Genomic DNA, 21,136 nt, shown 5'->3' with positions numbered 1-21,136 from the left:
AGGGAAAGCAGCAGCAGGAGGTGAAGGGCCCTGTTCCTTACCTTCCTTGCCTGTCTCTCTGCCCCTTGCCCTTCCTCTTGTGCTGGTGCCTGCCACCTATCCTGCTGCTTACCCCCTGCCTGTGCTCTATGCTCTTTGCACCCACCCATATGTGCCTGTGCCTGATCCCTGTTACCTGTCCCCAACCTCTGTCTGTGCCTGACCTCTGCCACCTCCGTCCCCCATCCCTCTCTGTGCTTACCTTTGCTTGCAGCTCTCCTCTGGCTCGAGGGCAGTTGAAAGCAGTGGCAGCTCTGGGCTCAGCCAGGTTGAAGAGTAAAAAAGTAGCAGAAGGTAAGTGGTGGGAAGGGCAAGCTGGGGCTCTTTGTACCTCCCCCTATGCCCTGTATGGTCTCTCCCACACTGCCCTAGCTGCGTGCTCACTCCCATGCCACTTTGGCCCAGGGCAGGCAGTGGGGCCAGCTGTGGTTCTGGGCCTTGGTGAAGCCAGAGCTGAGCCCCAGGCCAGTTTGCAAATCTAAAATGAGCCTTTTTCCCCTCCTTGTTTCGGGAGGGGGAGCCCTTGTCTTGGATTGGAGTAAATATGATAGTTTGAACCATTTAAATTAAGAATATACTTAGGAGGCAGCACTGATTGAGAATGTGTATTTTTATATAAGATGCCAGGTTCTCTTTATGGACACTGAGCATTTTAAGTTGTGCTAAACTTTGTTTTATACTCAGTTCTTTTAACTGTGTTCACAGTCCTTCTTATTCCACAATTTTGTCAGCCTGTTGGGAGAGGGAGGGAGGGGAAACAAGCTAAAGAAGTAAAGCCAGGATAAGGTTAAATATTGGCACGTTCAGGAGTAGAAATGTTGAGGTGCACTGGACAGTTCAAAGTTATTAAGGATCTTTTTTACTCTCTATTCACGTAAGTGTTGTGTAGCCCAACCTTAGTTACCTTTTGGGATTTTGGTTGGTAGAGAGCTGTTTGAATGAGTGGCGTGTAATCAATAAGATACTGGTTCTTTGTTCTGAATTGCTTGAAAGATGCATATTCCCAGGGTAAATGCTTCTGTATGCATGAGCTTGGAATTTTCCATGTGCCAGTTTCGGAAGCATAGCTGCAGGCTTTAGTTAGTTCTTTCTGGGTGCATCTGCACGTGCTATTAATACGATTGAATAAACTCCAGTGCAATTTGCACCAGTTTATTGCTGCTACACACTGTTTACACTTGTGCCTGGGACCACAGCACGGTGAGCTGGGTCAGAGCAGCCTCAGCTGGCAAGAGGTCTGGGGGAGTCAACCTGCTAGCCCTGGGCTGCTCCAGCCCAGCTTGGTGTGCTATGAAGGGGCTGGCTGGAGCACAAGTGTGATCCAGTGTGGGGCTAGCCAGCAGGCAGCCCCCCACACTGAAGTATCTTCATGCCCCAGCCAGCCTTGCTAGCATCTACAGATGCATTGCAACTCACTAACACTTATGTTTACAGGTACTAATCTATGGTGGCATGTATTAATTTAATGCAGCCTAAGAGGGCTGCATGTGTAGATGCTGAGACTTTATTGTGGAGCTAATTAGTCAGTTCCTCGATAAATGTCTTGTGTAATGCATCCTCTGACAGTCATAGAGAACTCACAGCTTTTTTTCTTGTTAGAAGCAAGTACCATGCTAGCCTCCTCTTAGATTCATAGGTTGTAAGGGGCTTGAAGGGACCTTGCAAGATCATTGGGTCTAGCACCCCTTCACTAGGCAGGCAAGACAACTGGGGTCAGGTGACCCCAGTGAAGTGACAGTACAGTTTCCTCTGAAAGATTTCCAGGGTAGGTGATTGTACCACCTCTGGAGGGATTTTATTCCACAATGTGGACACTCTAAAAGTGAAGAAGTTTTTCCTTAGTGTCGAGCTTGAAACTGTGTTCCACGAGTTTGTGGCCATTACTCCTGGTTTTCCCCCAGGGTGCTCTGGTAAACAGTTGTTTTCTGAGCCCTTGATGTGTTCCCCTGATGTAGCAGTAAGCTGCTACCAAGTCCTGTCTCAGCCTTCTCTTTTTTAGGCTGAAGAGACCCAAGTCCCTCAGCCTTTCCTTATATGGCTTATTTTGGAAGTCTCTGATCATATGGGTGGCTCTTCTCTGGACTCTCTCACGCTTTTCCACGTCCTTGTTGAAGTGCAGTTCCCAGAACTGGACACAGTACTACAGCTGAGGTCTCACCAATGCTGAGTAAAGTGGAAGAATCACTTCCTTGGACCTAACTGTCGTGCAGTTAAGCTTGCAATCCTCCAATTTTCCCATGAGAACATCATGCGATAGCAAATCAAAGACCTTTTGGAAGTCTAGGTATACAGTATTGATCTCCTCTCTCTTATCCAGGTGGTGAGTTACCTGGTCATAGAAGGAGTTGAGATTGGTAGGACAAGACCTGCCTGTGCAAAGCCATGCTGGTTGTCATTCAGAATTCTACCTCCTGCGAGTGTATTGCATATAAACTCCTTGATGAATTTTTCCAGGATTTTCCCTGGTATAGAAGTTAAGCTAATTGGCCTGTAGTTGCCTGGGTCCTCTCTGCTCCCCTTCTTGAAGATGGGCACAACATAGGCTCTCTTCCCTGAGTGCCACGAATTTTGGAAGAGTTTTGCCAGAGGTCCCACAATTGGCCAGCTCCTTCAACACTCTCGGATGAAGTTCATCTGGTCATGCTGACATACATATGTCTAACTTTTCTAACTGGTCATGCACCAGCTCAATGTCAACAGTAGAAAGGCAGTCATTCCCACCATGCCGATTCTGAACCTTATCTGGTATGATTTTCCTCTTAGTTCAGTGAAATACTGATGCAAAGTAGTCATTCAGGAGTTCAGTTTTTTCCTGAGTGTCAGTAACCAGCTGTCCTGAGTTGTTAAGCAATGGCCCCATGCTTCCATTTGTTTTCTGCCTCTTTCCTACATGCCTAAAGAAGGACTTATTGTCCTTGATTTCTGTCGCTAGTTTATATTCAGTGGCCACCTTAGCTTTTCTAATTTGCAGGCCATTGTTGTATAGTCCTCCTTGCAGACTGTCCCAAGCTTCCATTGTTTGTATGCCTCTTTCTTCTTTTTCAAGAGGACCATGATATCCCTGTTGAGCCAAGAGGGCTTACCAGCCCTACTACATTTTCTCCACATGATAATAGACTTCTTTTGTGCTTCAAGGGTCATGTCCTTGATGAATGACCACTCTTCATGCACTCCTTTCACCATTAGTCCTTGGTCCTGCAGTGCTTCCCCTACTATTGCCCTGAGCCTGTTGAAATTAATTTTTCTGAAGTCCAAAAACTTCAACCCTGCTAGCTGATTTGCCTGCCTTGTGATGGACAGTGAACATGATGGTGTTGTGGTTGGTCACCCAGGCTACCATCTATATCCAAGTTACTCACCAAATTGTCTCCTTTGGCCAAGACCAAGTCTAGGAGAGCATTACCTCTGGTTGGTCTGTGCACTTCTTGAGCCAGGTAGAGCTCTTCGATACAGGTGGGGAAGCAACACAACCAATCTGACTTATCTCTTAGGAGGAACACTCAGCTGTCTGAGTAATTGACATCACCCATGATGATCATGTCCTGTGGATGCATGGCCTTTGCCAGTTATTGAGAGAACTCCAGATCGAGCGCCTCCCCCTGGTTTGCTGGTAGGTGTATACAACTAAAGTTAGGTCTCTCTTACCATGCCCCGCCCCCCGTAGTTCGACCCAGAGTGTTTCGAGTTGCTCTTCTTTGGAGCCGATGTCAGCCTCCAAGGAGGTATACTGCTCCCTCACATAGCGAGCTACACCTCCACCTTTCTTCCATGCTTTATATAGTTACCTAATTTGGCTTTATATGCTTTTAGATGATTTATATAGTTACCTAATATGGCAGGTTTTGGGGTTAGAAACAGAACAAGATTTTTTGCAAGGCACCCTGCCATTGTGGGCTCCGCCATACATTGTTTCCGTATTAATGATTGCTTATTTATCTCTTGGACTTATGGTCTCATTCTGCTGTTCTATTTGGTATTTTATAAATAGTCTTCTAGTGAAATCATTATCCCATTTCTTCTGATTGTGTCCTCTTCTCACATGCTTGGGTGTTGAATTCCACCCAAAGATGGTTTAATGCAAAATGTTTCACACATTTTACTATATTCATGTGTTTAAGAATTTGGTCATTTTAAAATTTTTGCAATTTGTACGGTATTTACTTTTGCAAACCAAAATGCATGTCTGCCGTACTAGAAAGATGTGAAAGAATGAATGTACTGACACTTGCAATTACAAGATCTTGTTCTTCATTAAATTACCTCCTTAAAGTGCATTTGAGGACCCTTGTTGAAGTGTTTGAAAGCAGCCAGCATGGTTGTGGTATTGTGGTCTCCAGACCCACAAGCTCAGTACAAAGACCATTTTTATAAGTAGGTGTGTTTCTTCTCTCTTCTATTTCTTTCTGTTCCTTTTATTGGCATGTCTACACTGTATCCACTGTGTGTTCAAGAAACGTGTTTTGCTTACCTATTCCTGCTCAGGGTGCACCAAACCCCAGAATTAAGCAGTGTATTTGGTTTAGCAGAGCCCAGAACTTCTCTTGGACTCCTTATCTTGAGTGCTGTTGCACAGTGCCATGCAAAACTAGCCACCAGGTCTGATATCTGGGGCTTGGCACACACTGGGTGCATCTACATGAGATGCTACATAGTGGTAGTAATGCACTACAGCGATGTAGGGTTGGCAGGCAGAAACCATGATGCCGCAGCTATGTTGTCGTAGCAATGCACTTCTTCGCTATAGTGCATTTCTATGGCAAGGTAGTGGCTAAAAATAACTGTACCGCCGGCATGATGCAGTATGGGCTATTACTGTGCCTTGCAGTAACAACGGCTCTGTAGGGGCACATGTAAATGTGTGCAGTGTGTGGGAGCAAATGTGTGAAGTGTACTTTTTAGTAGTTTTTCATACTCCCAAGAAAACAGTATAGAAATACCTTTTGTTTACTTTCTGCCAAGGGAGTAGTAGAATTTATTTTCAAACTTAAGGACTACCATACTGTGTTGCTTTTGCTTAAATTTCACATTTGAAGATGGATTTGAGACTTGGGGGTGTGGGGAGAAGTACTGTTTCTTCCCATTATTGTAAACATTTGAAAACTTGTACATTTTAAGGAACATGTTATACTTAATATAAAATCGATTATCATCTGAGTTGTAAAAATGTTTGTTTGGTTGATAACAAGACTTCCTGCTTCTATATTCAGTAGGCCTGACTGCTCTGATTATACATCAGCGTAATTGTTAACTTTAGTAGAGTTATGTTGATGTAATCGTGGAAAAAAGTGAAGAATTAGGACTATAGCCATGGTATTAAAATTTACCATGGCTTGTCCCCATGCACATAAAGTTTATCTGACCTTTAAAATATAAATTGACTTTAGTAAATGCAACTTATGGTACTGTACGTATTATTTCTGAATTCATTTTTGTCAGCTATTTCACCTGCTGATGTCAATTATGGAGAAACCTTAAGTACACTGCGATATGCAAATAGAGCCAAAAACATCATCAACAAACCTACTATTAATGAGGATCCTAACGTCAAACTAATTCGTGAACTGCGAGCTGAAATAGCCCGATTGAAAACCTTGCTTGCTCAAGGGAATCAGGTTAGTTTAACTTGCTATTTAAGTATAATTGTTTCCAAGTAATAACTTCTTTCTAGATCATAAACAGAATTATTTTTTGTTAAGTTAATATTAATAAACAAACTGTATCTGAAGGAGTGAGTTGTCTTTCTTTTTAGAACTGGTTTCTATTTGGCTCCTATGCCATCTTTTTAATGTGTTTAAAAAAAAATGTTAGTTTGCCTGGATAGGATCAGAGCTTTCATTATAATATATTGCAGATAAATTTTTAATGCAGCAGCCACCAACTAACATTCAAGAAATATTTATAGCTAGCTAGAGAGGTGGAAAAGATGCCTTTGTTAAGTATTGATACTGTTCTATTATGCTAAGTATAATAAAATATTTTAAGACATAGTTTGCAAATGCAGGTTGAATTGGATTTGAGACTTGTAGGTATTTTATATCATAAGGAACTTTAGGGTGTTTGCTAAGTTTTGTAAAAGTAAAAGCAACTTATTTGGCTGTATGGTATCAAGAAAACAAAAAGCACGCTTAGCAAATATTTAAAAGCATCTTTGGGTGCATCTACACATGCAATTAATGCAGCTGAATAAAATCTGGTGCAGTTTGAGCCAGAGTAAACTAATCTGGACATCACCATCTACACATGCATTTAAGCACAGCAGTATACTCTGTTGTCGGATAGTATTAGTGTCTGATGGGACTATCCAGTGGCTCGGTTAATTAATCTATATTGGCCTACACCGCACATGTGTAAACTGTGATGCTTTACTGTACAATAGATTAATCTACTGCGCAGTAAAGCGCATGTGTATACGTGCCTTGTGATACCTTATGTAATGATGAGTGGGTTTAAAAACTGAGAAAAAGAGATCAGTTGTCTGTTAAAGTTAAGTCAAGCATTTTTGCACATTTGCTCAATCTAATCTGAACATTTAAAAGGTAAACTCATTTTTTTTTAAATTAGCCAATGGCTGTTAGTGGCTTATATTGTAGGAAGGTGATCTTGGGGTACCTAATAGCAAATGGTAAGACTGGCAAGAATAAGAAGACATTTCGGGCATTGGTTATTTATTTATTTAAAGTATTTTATATACTTCTTTTTTAAAGGACCTTCTAACAATAGTTTTTGATAATGCCAGTCTTTTCAAATGATACCATATTTTTGTCAAAGTGCTTGTTAGATTCTTGACCTAATGTCAGAAAATGCCAGTGGCTTGAAGTATATTTTACTTTTTTGTTAGGACAAGAAATTCTGCTTAACTTTCTAGTTTGGGGACTGAATTAAATGTTTAATTATTTGGACTGTACTTGGAATGAACTCAGGGGAATTGTCAGAGTATCTTCCAGTTTTACAACTCTGCCATTTGAATAATCAAACCAAACTGTAATAAATATGACTAATTAAATAAGTATTATCCTTTCTTAAATCTTCTCAGTGCAGTTTGATTCATTGAAAGGAACCTTTTTGGTTAAGCTCATGAAAGCTCTTATTAAAGAGATAAGACTTTAAAATACTGTAAATTATTGTTAATACCATAAGGGTCACGTGTGTGCATGTCCTGACAATCTTACTCAGTTGGGCAGTGCTTGTTTCATTAAATGCACAGGTGTATATCACATCATTATATGTAAAATGAAGCAGGTCTCCAACTGCAAGATGGTCTGATAAGCTGATGGTGGTGCTTGAAATTAAGGCATGTAGCTGAAAAACTATAGTAGAATCCAGTTAATTGAGTCTCCCTCATTGTGCCATTATAGATTACTGTTTTTTTTTTGTTTTTTTGTTTTTTTTTTTTAAAGAACATGATTTAGGCAGGAGGAAATAAACTGCATTCAAATCCTTGTTTTTTCTTTTGCACAATTGAGCTTTAATCATGCTATGAAATGATAATCAGGGCAGCATATTATTTGGCAAACAGTAATACTGGCTTGGTACTATAGTTAAGTTTCATATTATTATGTCAATACTTGTTGAGAAATAGGATGAGATGACTGGTAATTTTCAAATCTTGTATTTCTCACAAAATATCCAAAGTGAGTATTGTATTGCTATTTTACTGTAAACAATAAAAACCACTTCACGTTGTCAGGTCTTTTCTTTCTTAAATACTGTTTGACTTAATGTGCTCTTAAGTGTACATGTTAGACTCATTTGAAGAGCTAGTACTTTGACATAGCTACTACTTTGTAACTTGGAACCATCACAAAATAAATCTGGTTATGCTGTGGAGAATTCCAGAGAGCCTTTGTTCATGATGTTAAAGATGGCTGTGATAGAAAGAGTGCAGAGCCAACCTAAATTAACTGAATTTGTGATGCTTGGTAAAACAGCAGGTGGTGTAAGATACGCACAATAGAATATAAATCCTTGTATAATTTCTTCTAAGGATAGTCTTTATATTCCCAGAATATTGTATTGCAAATGTTACCATGGCTCACTGAGAGTATTAGTTACCCAAAACCCAACACTAGGGTCTATTTGGAGGTTTATGTAACAAAGAGCATTTCTTAAATGTTTTATGTATGTTTTATTGTTTAATCAAATTTAACTTGATATATTTTGAAGAGACAAATGCTTGTAAAAGTCTGTCTGTTTTCTGAAACATGTAGGTATGTCATGGATGTATGTGTATGTGTGTGTGTGATATTATTTTTATTTTAAATTTATATTTGAATTTATATATCAGGTCTTGCTTTGCTAGTTAATTAAAATATCTCCACATAGTGTTTAATTTCTTTTGAGTATTTAAGTATATTATGCTATATATTTTGCAAATAACTATTTTTTTACAATTTTAGATTGCACTCTTGGATTCTCCTACAGCTTTAAGTATGGAGGAGAAGCTTCAACAGAATGAAGCAAGAGTAAGTTATAATTGTATTTTTTATTTTAGAAACAAAATGCAGTCTGGATACTGGAGTGGCAACAACTGATCAGGAGTTTCACAGCATATATTTTGGTGTTATCTTTTACTAAACTTCACTTTCTTGAATTCATCTAGCCTGAAAATCCTTGAAATTGATATTTATTCTCTTGTAAAGAAGTAAAACTGCCTTTCTTCTGTACCACCTTGTGCTCAAATCCTAAATCAGGGGCTTCTTTCCCTCTGTTAAATGGAGAGGGGGAAACCTCATCTTGGAATCAGTGGTTTTTAAGATCTTTTAACAAAGCAAGGTAAATTTCATAATTACATGGATAAAATAATAGACTTGGTATAATTAATGTAGCAGTGCAAAGCAGTGGAGTATGCAATAACGCCTATTAGTAGCAAAGTTTTTATCTGGGACATATTTTACAGTAGAGGTAGTATCAAATACCTGCTTTCTGTACTCTGTTCAGAACTTATGGCAAAGCTTGAGTGTTAGCTGTTCGAACTTTTTTGTAGTGATTTTCCTCATAACAGTATTTGGTTTGTAGAGTGGAATCACATTTGAAAATATATTTAACAATTTCTTTGCCTCCATTTTTCTAAGCAGGGACCAGGTCACCCCCCCACCAGAATCTCCAATGGTCCCAGGGGAGGTGCAGCCAGGCCCAAGGTCAAAGAGGACCTAGTCAGGGAACTTCTGGTGGGACTGGGCATGTTCAAGTCAGCAGGTCCTGAAGATCTCCACCCCAGAGTACTGAGAGGATTAGCAGAGGTCATTGTGGGACCCCTGGCACAGCTTTACGAGCACTTCTGGTGCTCTGGCGAGGTGCCAGAGGGCTGGAAAAGGACCACTGTCCCTATTTTCAAAAAAGGGAGGAAGGAGGACCCAGAAAATTATAGGCCTGTTAGTCTTACTTTGATCCTGGGGAAGCTGTTTGAGAAAATCATCCAGGTGCACATCTGCGAGGGGCAGGCAGGGGGAGTATATGCTTAGGGGCAACCAACATGGGTTCATTAGAGGCAGGTCCTGTCAGACCAACCTGGTGGCCTTCTATGACCAAGTCACAAAATCCTTGGATGCAGGTATTGTGGTGGACGTAGTCTTTCTGGACTTCAGGAAGGCCTTAGACACTGGTTCTCACCTCATTCTCATTAAAAAATTAGGAGACTGGTGTCAATGCCTACACAGTCAGACGGGTCGTCAATTGGCTGGAGGGCCACACCCAGATAGTGGTGGTGGACAGGTCATTTTTGACCTGGAGGGATGTGGGCAGTGGGGTTCCCCAGGGCTCGGTCCTTGGGCCTGCAGTGTTCAACATCTTCATCAGCAACTTGGACGAGGGGGTGAAAAGCACCTTGTTCAAATTCGCAGATGACACTAAGATGTAGAGAGAAGTGGGCATGCTGGAGGAGAGGGACAGGCTACAATTGGATCTGGACAGGTTACAGGGGTGGGTGGATAAGATTAAGATGGGATTCAATACTGACAAGTATAGGGTACTGCACCTAGGGAGAGAGAACCAGCAGCATACCTACAGGCTGGGGAACTCCCTTCTCATCAGTGCAGAGGCAGAAAAGGATCTTGGAGTCATTATAGACTCCAAGGTGAACATGGGCCGCCAATGTTGGGATGCAGTCAGGAAGGCTAACCGCATGCATCACGAGCTGGTCCAAGGAGGTGATCCTCCCCCTGTATGTGACATCGGCCAGGCCGCAGTTGGAGTACTGCATCCAGTTCTGGGCGCTGCACTTCAGGAGGGATGTGCACAACATGGTGAGGGTCCAGCGGAGGGCCACTCACATGATCAGGGGGTAGCAGGGCAGGCCCTACGAAGAGAGGCTAAGGGACCTGAACCTGTTCAGCCTCCACAAGAGAAGGCTGAGAGGGGATCTGGTGGCCATCTATAAATTGGCCAAAGGAGACCAGCAGTCAATGGGAAAGTCCCTGTTCCCCCGAACACTACTGGGAGTAACAAGGAATAACGGCTATAAGTTGACGGAGAGTAGGTTCAGACTAGATATCGGGAGGTACTACTTCACAGTGAGGGTGACTAGGATCTGGAACCAACTTCCAAGGGAAGTGGTGCTTGCTCTTACCCTCATGGTCTTCAAAAGGAGGCTAGATAGACATCTGGCCGGGGTTGTTTGATCCTAGCATTCTTTCCTGCCCATGGCAGGGGGTCGGACTTGATGATCTGCTCAGGTCCCCTCCGACCCTACCAACTATGAAACTATATTGGAAAGAAGAACACATACACACATGGATATATGCCTACACAGGCTCATAAGAAATTTGGGCTAGAAGGGACCTCACAGGGTCATCTAGTTCAGCCCTCTGCTCAAGGCAGGATCATCTCTGACAAAACTATCCCAGACAAATGTCTTTCTAACCTGCTCTTTAAAATGTTGAAGGATGGAGATTTTACAATTTCTCCATATAGCCTCTTCCAGTGCTTGACCACCCTTACGGTCAGAAAGTTCCTTCTAATTTCTGGCCTGATTTCTTCTTCTGAAGTTTGAGGCAGTTCCTCCCAGTTCTGTTCCATACAGCCCCAGAAGAACCTATCTCCATCCTTTCTATAATTGCCCTTCAGGTATTTGAACATTGTTACCAAATCCCACCTCAGTCTTCTTTTCTCCAAATAACACTAGTTCTTTCAGCCTTTCTTTGTAAATCTTGCTTCTCAGGCCCCAAGTGACACTCATGTTAATACAAACCAGTTTGCTGTTGGCCCTGTGTGTGCATGCATGCATGTGTGCATATTCTTGGAGTATTTATATTTTTTGTGAATATTTAGTTGAATAGTAGAAACTGCTGAATGTTAGCTAATTATAATATATTATTCATGCTCTGGCAGTAATCATTGCTTGTCCTGCTCAAAAATGTTGTCCTCTCTGCGTGGGAAGTATATGGAGCATATTTTATTATCCTTTTTTATTATCCTTTGTCAACCTCATTAGCACGTTATGTGATTACTATTTAAGATAATTGCTACAAGCATAATTACTGGATTACTGAAAATTCTTAGCAGATATTACAATGGTTACAGCTTTTTTATAATTGAATGGTTATAATAATGGATTTGTTTCTACAGATCTAAAAACTTTATTACCATATTTAAATTAACTGACAAATGTATGGTAGGTTTCTTTGATTTAATGAGTTGACTGCTGTTTTATAGTACCAATTTTAAATAACTTCAATGCATTAAAAATTCTCCAAAAGCATTTGAATATAGAGGTAACAAGATAATCACTTGTTGATAGTTTTTTTTAAAAAATTAGAAAAAAGAAAATTGTTGACAAGAGTTTTAGTCTGATTGTCAGTATTGAAGACCCACAAGGCACATAGAGTGGAAAAGATAATACATTTGTCTCTTAAATCCTGAGTTACAAGTGAAAATGCATCAGGTGATTTCAGTTTATTCCCTTGACAAGGGCAGTTGGCCATATTTGTATAACTTCCATACAGTGCAGTTTAATTGGTAGTTAGCTTCAAAGACCCTAGCAGTGAACTTGCAGGAGTTTCATGTCAAGAGAAGGTCCATTTGGCAGAAATGAGTAACCATTACTATTTCATAACAATATACACAAGTTACAATATACACTTCTATGCCTGACAAGTTTTGTCTTGTGTAAGCATCTCATCGCTAAGGTAGGTTCAAGTGGGAAAAGATGTATATAAACCCTTGAATTCCAGCAATATGTTGAACTCCAGAAAAAACGGGGGGGAAGTATATTACAGATATTCCTGTTGTTTGGGAATAACGGCTGTGCTCCAGGTTTGTGAACAATTTATAATATCTACAACCTTGTATATATTATGGCAGCAATTTTTGGAGCCTGGGATGAGGGCTATCTAAATAAAAATATTAAATATAGCCTTCACTTGGAGTATTGGTTATGAATTAAATTTATGAGGTAAAGAAAATAGTAAAATGTAGAACAGGCATATTCTTATAGAGATGCAGAGTAAACTTCCCATGTGTTGAGTCACGCATCTAAAAAGCTGATATGTGCATATTCTTTATTTTGTATAGTACTTATTTATTAAATGAATATAAATCCCATACCCTATTGTACAAGATATATATACAATATTATGAAAGTGTTTGTACACATGTATGACCTTTAAGGAACCTTTTTAAAATGAATTATACCCTGTATATGAATATGCATTATGATGATTACAGTTGATCGTAATTCTCTGCTCATTTCTAAATCTAGCTGCAGTGTTTGACTTGCTCTGTAACTGCAAGAATTCATAGGGTTGATTTAAGCACCGTATGACATTCTTTCATTTGTTCTGAAAACACCTGCCATTGTTTTAAATGGCTATGTCCTTAGTTCCCTGTTTTTATATAACACTGAAAATCAGAGTTTTCATAATCTAAATATCTTTTCCACACTAAAAAAATACAAAACAGAAGTATGAGAGACCACTGGTACTGTTTTTCATCATTCTGTATATTGTAGAAATAAACAGCTAAAAACAAGTATGGGAGTAACATAGATCTTATTTTGTTCTGTAGAAGTTGTGTGACCACTGTGAAATATTTTGAGCTGGACTATTAGCCCAGTATAATCTGAGCTAGAGTAAGTTACAACAGGGAAAATACTTCTACATATGAAGGCCTCCTCTCAATTTGATAATTTGCTTTACTAGAGAATCTTGCAACAAGTTGGAAAAATATTCACTGATGCCCTTAGTTGTTTTTTTATGTAAAACTTTGAAAGTTTCTAGTATTTCAAAGAAAAGCTTTATTTTAATATAGAAAATTATTTTTTTAATTTTATTTTTATAGGTACAGGAGCTTACCAAAGAGTGGACAAACAAGTGGAATGAAACTCAGAACATCCTAAAAGTAAGGATTTTCTAATTTGATAATATTTAACTAGTCTTGCAGATATGGAATTTTCTTTTAATGCTATTATTTCTTACTAAACAAAACTTACTGGTCCTAAATCTGATGCAGTTATTTGGGATTTAGATTTTTCAATTAAAAAAAACAACAAAATGAAACAAACACTTTTCTGATTATGCTGGATCATTTCCATTTTGGACCTTGCAAAAGGGATGAGTCTACTTGACTATTTCAAATGCTGAATCTTTTACTGTGTAGACTATGAAAATAAATCCAAAGAAAAAGCTTCATCTCCCTTTTTGCTGACTTGTTCCATGACAGCAGCTGGCACATTTTACTTTGTGTTATGTTAGTAGATGCTGTGACAGGCTTTTGGATTTGTCTCTGGATTTTTTTATGTATGAATCTGGAAGTATTCAGTAGCAGTCATTACAACATAGCGTTGCAATATAGTCTACCATTATCTGACTTTCCAAGCTTAATTTTTAAATTTTTTTCATTTTGTTTCTACTCCATGACAGACTACATAAAGATTAACGGTCAAGATTTATATGAAAGTCTTGCTGCTTAGAGGGATGGTGTTGCAAGTGTTTTGAAATTATTTTGCATTTGATAACATAACTGAAGAGTCACATCCATTCTATTCACTTGAATTCAAAGAAAGTTTTGTAAGCTTGACAGAAGACTTCTAATGCATCACCTTGTTTCTCTTGGCCTCTGTGAATATCATCGTAACTGTTGTTTATAAGCAGAGCAAAGAAGCCTTAATGTAAACTTTTGTCTCATTCTTCTTTGTTGGATGTTTCTATTGGTGATAGTGATGGTCTGGTTGGATACTTTAACAAACTACCCTTCCTGTATTTTCAGATGTAAGCTTAAGAATCTATACCCATCTTTATCTCTTAGAGAATCTAACATCATGTTTCTTGTAAAATATAGTTGTGTGACATTAAATTTCATTTTATTTCTGGATACACAGTATAACCTCATAATAATAAAAACCTATGGAACTGGGAGAATAGTTCACTAAAAGAGGGTGCTTTTTCTAATAGGGTTAGACAGTTTGCTGCATCATATTGAAGTCACTTTCTGCTGTTAGAATTGGTAGAAACAGTGGTTTGTTATAAACAAAGTTTATTATAAGTTGTTTATATTGTATTACTGCACATGCTGAATGTGAGGTTGCTGGAAAGTTCTGAGTGTAACTCAAGCAAGGAACTGATACCAGAACTCCATCTCCTCATTTAATTTGCATCACTTTTTAATACTTTTAATTTTACATTATAAGAAATAAGAGGCTCAGAAGTGAATTAGTTGATTTCCAAATAACTCTGATAGTTCTGTGCTTCAAAATAAATAATAAGTAGTTTGGAGTGCAGTGCAGAATTGGAATCTGCCTGGCAGATGGCATGACAGAATGGAGTGATTTTGTTTAATGTCTGTCCAGAGATTGAGCTGGGAATTAATATTTGCATATTCCTCAGAGACTTTTGGTTCAATTTTCCATTATTAGCTTTTCACATGGTGTTCTATGCATTAGTTAAACTGGGATTCTTTCATTATCCTCTTGCTTTTAACTTACCTTTTTTTTCATTGTCACATAGAAGAGTGTGATAGTTGACTATATGAAATTGGTATGGCGTAGCATATGGAATGTCTGTAATTTTATACGGTTATGTAGGAATTGCACTGAGTCTTCAGCTATCTTGGCAGAAAATACAGAATTATAAAAAGTCATTAATTGAACAACTTGCCTAAACTATGGAAAACTGTGCTTGCTACACAGCTGAATACACAAGACTACAAAATGCAGAGCCAGATTTCTGTTCATTCTAGTGGTTCTAAACCTTTATTAGATTAATTCCTGGCTGTCTTTGTATTCTACACTTGCATACATTTAGTCATTTTATATTTTAGTGTCCAGCTGTAAGCGATCAGTAAAACTCTCACCTTATCCTGGAAAAATGGAAATCAGTAAGAGGCATGCTCTCTTATCTGCTGTGTTTTACACTGCTTGGTGCATATTTCTTTTTCCTGTCTTGTCTTTATGGTGGTCTTAAGTTACCTTGCTAGGATTTGGGTGAGAAGGGGATGTTTCATAAGAAGTTCATCTGAAGGAGTAGTCTGAAATCTATACCTTGGATCCAAATGTAGTTTGGAAACAGCAGCTGGCACGGAGTTCAGTGGTCTGTGTGCTAAGAGATGTTTCTTGTCATGAAGCGTCTGAACTACTTTTTCGTTTCTGGATTGATTTTTCTTTTTTTCAAATACTGTTTTTGATGACCTATAGAGTCCTAAATGTCCTGGAACATTTTTTGTCTAAGAGATGGGCTTTTGTTTTGCACATCATGCTGTAATTGCAGGCAAGATTGATGCCTGAGCTCAAGGCTTATCAGTGTTATAGACGTGACTGACAAGAGCATTCTCCAGTACAGATTTGGAAGCTTGTTTCTTTCTATGTCTGTAGAAGTCCAAATTTCATAATCTTCAGCCTTCTAGACCTACCTCTTTTCCATTGCTGAGTAAAGGAGGCTCATATGATAAGGGATTCTGTTGTGGATAGTGCATGGAAGTTTATTAGCTTGTTACCTTTACATAGTTTCTGGACTATTTGACTTGGCTTTGGATAACTGGCCAGGTTTTCATTTCTCCTACAGCTTTAACTTGGTTACAGATGTTATGGGCTGCATTAGTACTATCACAGGTGAGAGTACATTTTGCAAATGGAATGCAAAATGTTACGAACTCATGAGTTTTGTTTATTAAGTTTCGTGCTCTTTGGGAGCCTGACTATGGTTGGCAACAGTGGGGGAATTGGGAAAATTTTTCTTGTCACTAGAGCCCTCAGGGAATTGGGTGCCCTCAGTTCTTCCCCAGTAGCCAGCAAGGATATCCTGGGATGGAAAATAGGAGTTTGGGGAGTGCTGCCTCTATGGACAGCAGAGGAGAAAAGAACCTATGCAGTAGTTTCCAGTGATCATGAAACTATACCAGGGTTTGTTGTGGGTAGGTTTTGCTTAACCACTCTTATTTCCTTTTACGACCAGGTGACCTATCACCTGGACAAAGGGGAAGAGATTGATGTCATATATCTTGACTTTAAAAAAGCCTTCGATCTGGTATCCTATGATGACCTTTTAACAAAACTGGCCAACTGTGGCCTCGGCTTCACTACGATCTGCTGGCTGGGAAATTGGCTCTATGGTCAGAACCAGAGGGTGGTGGTTGACAGAAGTCAATTGTCGTGTTGTGCTGTGACCAGTGGGGTCCCTCAAGGCTTTGTCCTTGGGCCTATATTATTCAACATCTTCATTAACGATGTGGACATTGGCATCAGGAGTGGACTGGCCGAGTTTGCCGACGACACTAAACTTTGAGGTAAAGCATCCACGCCCAAGGACAGGAGGGTCCAGGCTGACCATGACAGGCTCAGGAAGTGGGTCGATGAGAACCTGATGGTGTTTAACACTGAAAAATGCAAGGTTCCTCCATCTTGGGAAGAAAAATTTGCAGCATGCTTATAGGCTCAGCAGAGCTTCGCTGGCTAGCACTGCAGACGAAAGGGACTTGGGAGTCATGATTGACCACAGGATCAACATGAGCCTTCAGTGTGATGCTGCGGCTAGTAAAGCGAGCAAAACAGTGGCTTGCATCCATAGATGCTTCTCAAGCAGATCCCAGGATGTCATTCTCTCATTGTACTTGGCCTTGGTGAGGCCACAGCTGGAGTACTGCATCCAGTGTTGGGCTCCACAATTCAAAAAGGATATGGAGAAGCTTGAGAGGGTGAAGAGGAGAGCCAAGTGTGTGATCAGAGGTCAGGAAAACAGACCTTATGATGAGAGGCTGAGAGCTATGGGACTCTTCAGCCTAGAAAAGCACAGGCTTAGGGGTGATCTGGTGGCCACCTATAAGTTTATCAGGGTTGTTCACCAGAATCTGGGGAAACGTCTGTTCACCAGAGCGCCCCAAGGGATGATAAGGTAGAACGGTCACAAACTCCTGCAAGACCGTTTCAGGCTGGACATAAGGAAGAACTTCTTTACTGTTTGAGCCCCTAAGGTTTGGAATAGACTGCCGCCAGAGGTGGTTCAAGCACCTACTTTGAACACCTTCAAGAGACATTTGCATGTTTATCTTGCTGGGATCCTATGACCCCTGCTGCCTTCCTGCCCCTGGGGCAGGCGGCTGGACTCGATGATCTTCTGAAGTCCCTTCCAGCCCTAATGTCTATGAATCTATACCGTCCTACTTGCAATGTTTCCCAGTTCTCTCACTCTTTTCATCTTTCCTTCAACTCCCATAAAGAAATGGAAATAATTGTCCATTCCTACTTAAATGTTCTTCTGCTGCTGCCTATTCCTGGTTAGGAGGCACTTTTGCCTAATCCTTCCATTGGTACCTGGTCAGTAGGATCCCCTAGAAGGCAAGTCTGTGGGGGTTGGGGACGGAATCCAGAAGCCCTAGTGTACTTTAAGGAGGCCCTTTGGGGGCACAGGAGCAACCTATCCTGATGGAGAGAAAGAATAGGAAGTACAGCAGGAGGTCAGTCATGCAAAATGAGGCAAACAAGCTCTTCAATGATTTGAAACTCAGAAAGGGAGCATCTACAAAGTGGAAATTCCATCATGGTACTAGGGAAGAATATAAAAGTATTACGTGGGCTTGCAGAAAGAAAATTATGAAGGCCGAGGCTCAATTTGAGGTGCAGCTGGCAAGGTCATAAAAGGCAATAAAAAAGGATTCTACAGGTGTGTCAAGAATAAGAGGAAGACCAGAGAAACCACAGGTCCCTTATGGAGTGTGAAAGGCCATCTATTTAGGGATAATGCAGAGAGTGCATTTAATGCCTTTTTTTTTCTTTCTTCAATCTTCTCAAATAGGGGCAGCTACCAGATGACAAGTGCAGTTGGCAGCAAAGATAGGGAAGGAGACAAATCGTCTAGAGTAACAAAAGAAGAGGTTAGAGATTACTTAGAGATACTAGATACAATACTTTCTAGTCTACAGGGCCAGATTGTATGGACCCTAGGGTACTAAAGGAGTTGGCTGAGGTAATTTCAGAGCATTTGACTATCCCCTTTGAGAACTTATGGAGGTGGCGTGAGGTCCCAGATTACTGCAAAAGGACAAATATAGTACCCATCTTTAAGAAAGGGGAGGATCCATGGAATTACAGACCAGTCAGCTTGACCTCAGTACCTGGAAAGATCATGGAGCAGGTCCTCAGAGAATCTGTTGTAAAACGTGTTGATTGGGAACAGCCCCTGTGGATTTCCCAAGTGCAAGTCATGTATGACCAACCTAATTTCCTTTTATGATAAGGTGACAGGCTCTGTGGTTGTGGCGAGAGCAGTGGATGTGATCTACCTTGATTTGGCAAGGCTTCTGACAGCTTGACATTCTTATTAACTCTAGGAGGGGTAGCAAAAAAAGTTGAGTGTTTTGTAAGAGTCTACCTCCACATATGGGATGACTGTCTACACAGCAGCATATCTGAGAAGGACCCACGGTTATAAAGCATTACAAACTCAACCTAAGTCAGCAACATGAAGCTGTTGTTTCCATGACATTCTTATTAACAATCTCAGGAAATACAGACTAGATGAAAGTACCGTAAGGTGGATACATAACTGGTTGGATCATTACATACAACGAGTAGTCATTTATGGATCAATATCTGTTTGGGAGGAGGTATCAAGTGGGGTTCCCCAGGTCTCTGTCCTATGTCTCGTATTGTTTAATGTAGTCAATGATTCAGACACTGGGATTGAGCTCATGATTAGCAAATTTGTAGACAAGACCAAGTTGGACGGAGTTGGAGATACTCCAGAGGGCAGGACTAGGATTCAGAATGACCTGGGTAAACTGAAAAAATGGTCTGCAGTCATTCAGATGAGATTCAACAAGGACCTGTGCAAAGTCCTGCACTTAGGACAGTATAACTATATGTGCAAATACAGGCTGGGGAATGACTGGCTGGGCTGCAGTACTGCAGATAAGGACCTGGAGGTTACAGTGGACAATGAACTGAATATGAGCCAACAGTGTGCTCTTGTTGCAAAAAACCCCCCCAAAACCCCAACAGTATGCTGGGTTGCATCAACAGAAGTGTTGCTTGCAAACCAAGAGAAGTGACTCTTTTGCTCTATTTAGCTCTACTGTCCTAGGAAGTTTGTAGAACTAAGTTTTCTTTGCACTTCTAAGACCCATCTCCCTTTTGTTCCAAAACTGTTAAGCAGCCAAGTTGTTCACTACCTTCTCGCATGTGTCCACCACATGCAAATTCAGGTAACAGCACTTAAGAATTTCCTACTTTTGTTATACTCAAGCATGCATTTTCAAAGGTGAAATTTGATAACGAATCACATTTTTCAGCTTTAGCAAATAGATTATAACACCTTAAGGACCAATTTACACAATGAGTTAAAAATGTTACAGTTTGGGTGTTTTTTAATTGTGTTCACAATACAGTGGGTAAATTTTATTAATACTTAATTCTAAAATTTAAGAGATTACATTCAGACCTTCCAAAATGATTCAGTATCTGGGCATGGAAAGCTTTATTCCAAATGGTGATTGCCTCATTAAGTTTTTAGCTTGTAAAGATCAAACTTTAATGGAAAATGGTTTTCAGCTCAAAGGATAGCAGTTGCAATGGATAGAATATTGTGTGTACAAGTTTCTGTGGTTATGTGTGCGTTCAACTTTAAATAGGTTTTGTAGTGCTCAGTCTCTATCCTGTATGGAGCTCTGTGAAATGTTGATATTTATTTCATTTGTTGCTTTGACCATTTGATTCATATATATTATCAGTGGTGTGCACATTCTTTCTTGATCTTTCTGGATTTGGTTCTGATCTTGTTGAATTTGGTACTCTATCATCTGCCCAGGTACAAGGGATCCTCCTGTACCTTCTGTCAATAGATGCTGAATCCTGAAAAATAGTAGGTATGGAGTGTGTTCCCTTCTCTCGATTCTGAAGAATTGCCTCTGCAGGTAGATAGCAAGAGACCTCTGTTTCCAGCTCTGCCTCTGCTTCTGCTTCCATCTCCCAATCCCACACCCTTCTCTTACACAGGGTCTGTTCAGTAAGATGCATAAATTCACAATTTCCTCAACAAAACAGCATTAATTTAAAAGAAATCAAACAAAAAACTCAGTATAGCCACTGTTTTAGCTTCTGACTTATCGCGTCAAACTCCCTACCATTTTCCATAAAGTTAAGATTAAGAGGACAGTCCATAAATTGATTTTGAGATTATTTCTGTCCCTTAAAGAGCATCTGCCACCCTTGAAGCATGTTGACTTCTTAGTATTATTCATATGTATAACCTAAGGAGCATTTTTCTGATTTAGATCATTGTTGCTTTTCCACTCGCTGTCCTACTTGAACATGACCAGCTTGCAGTTACTTAGCATAACAGTCTGATTTACATAGTCTAGATGTTAGACTCTGCCCTTGTTACTATTTATTTAAGGAAACCTTTTGTGTGTTCAATATTCTATTAAATGTTACTCTGAAATTAATTTAACCCTATTGTTTTAAGGTATCTTCACAAATGTCAACAGAATTGTCAAAAGAAGATATCCATATTATAAAACAATGTTGCCTTCACTGTAATGCTCAAGCATTTTATGATTTCATCCGTAATTAACTTTAGGATTTTGTTAACTCCAAAGTTAGAATTGTAGTTCTGTGATTTATTTTGGCTCTGCCCCATTCTCATTCTGAAATACTCAGATTATTAGTATAGCCACCCAA

At 39.9% G+C, this 21,136-nt stretch overlaps 1 protein-coding gene across 7 annotated transcripts in view; it reads left to right on the top strand.

Annotated features, from left to right (window-relative positions):
* The window catches only part of KIF16B (kinesin family member 16B), a 253,928-nt gene that overhangs the window by 57,423 nt on the left and 175,369 nt on the right, over positions 1–21,136 (top strand). For all 7 annotated transcript variants that reach the window (XM_019549135.1, XM_019549136.1, XM_019549133.1 and 4 more), the window contains exons 10-12: positions 5,476–5,651; positions 8,436–8,501; positions 13,312–13,371. In XM_019549135.1, coding sequence (XP_019404680.1) covers positions 5,476–5,651; positions 8,436–8,501; positions 13,312–13,371 — 302 coding nt within the window. The remainder of the gene's footprint in view (positions 1–5,475; positions 5,652–8,435; positions 8,502–13,311; positions 13,372–21,136) is intronic.

Source organism: Crocodylus porosus, unplaced genomic scaffold, assembly GCF_001723895.1.
Source record: "Crocodylus porosus isolate Cpor-Errol unplaced genomic scaffold, CroPor_comp1, whole genome shotgun sequence".
Classification (NCBI taxonomy): Eukaryota; Metazoa; Chordata; order Crocodylia; family Crocodylidae; genus Crocodylus; species Crocodylus porosus.
This window is presented reverse-complemented; position numbering and strand designations above follow the sequence as displayed.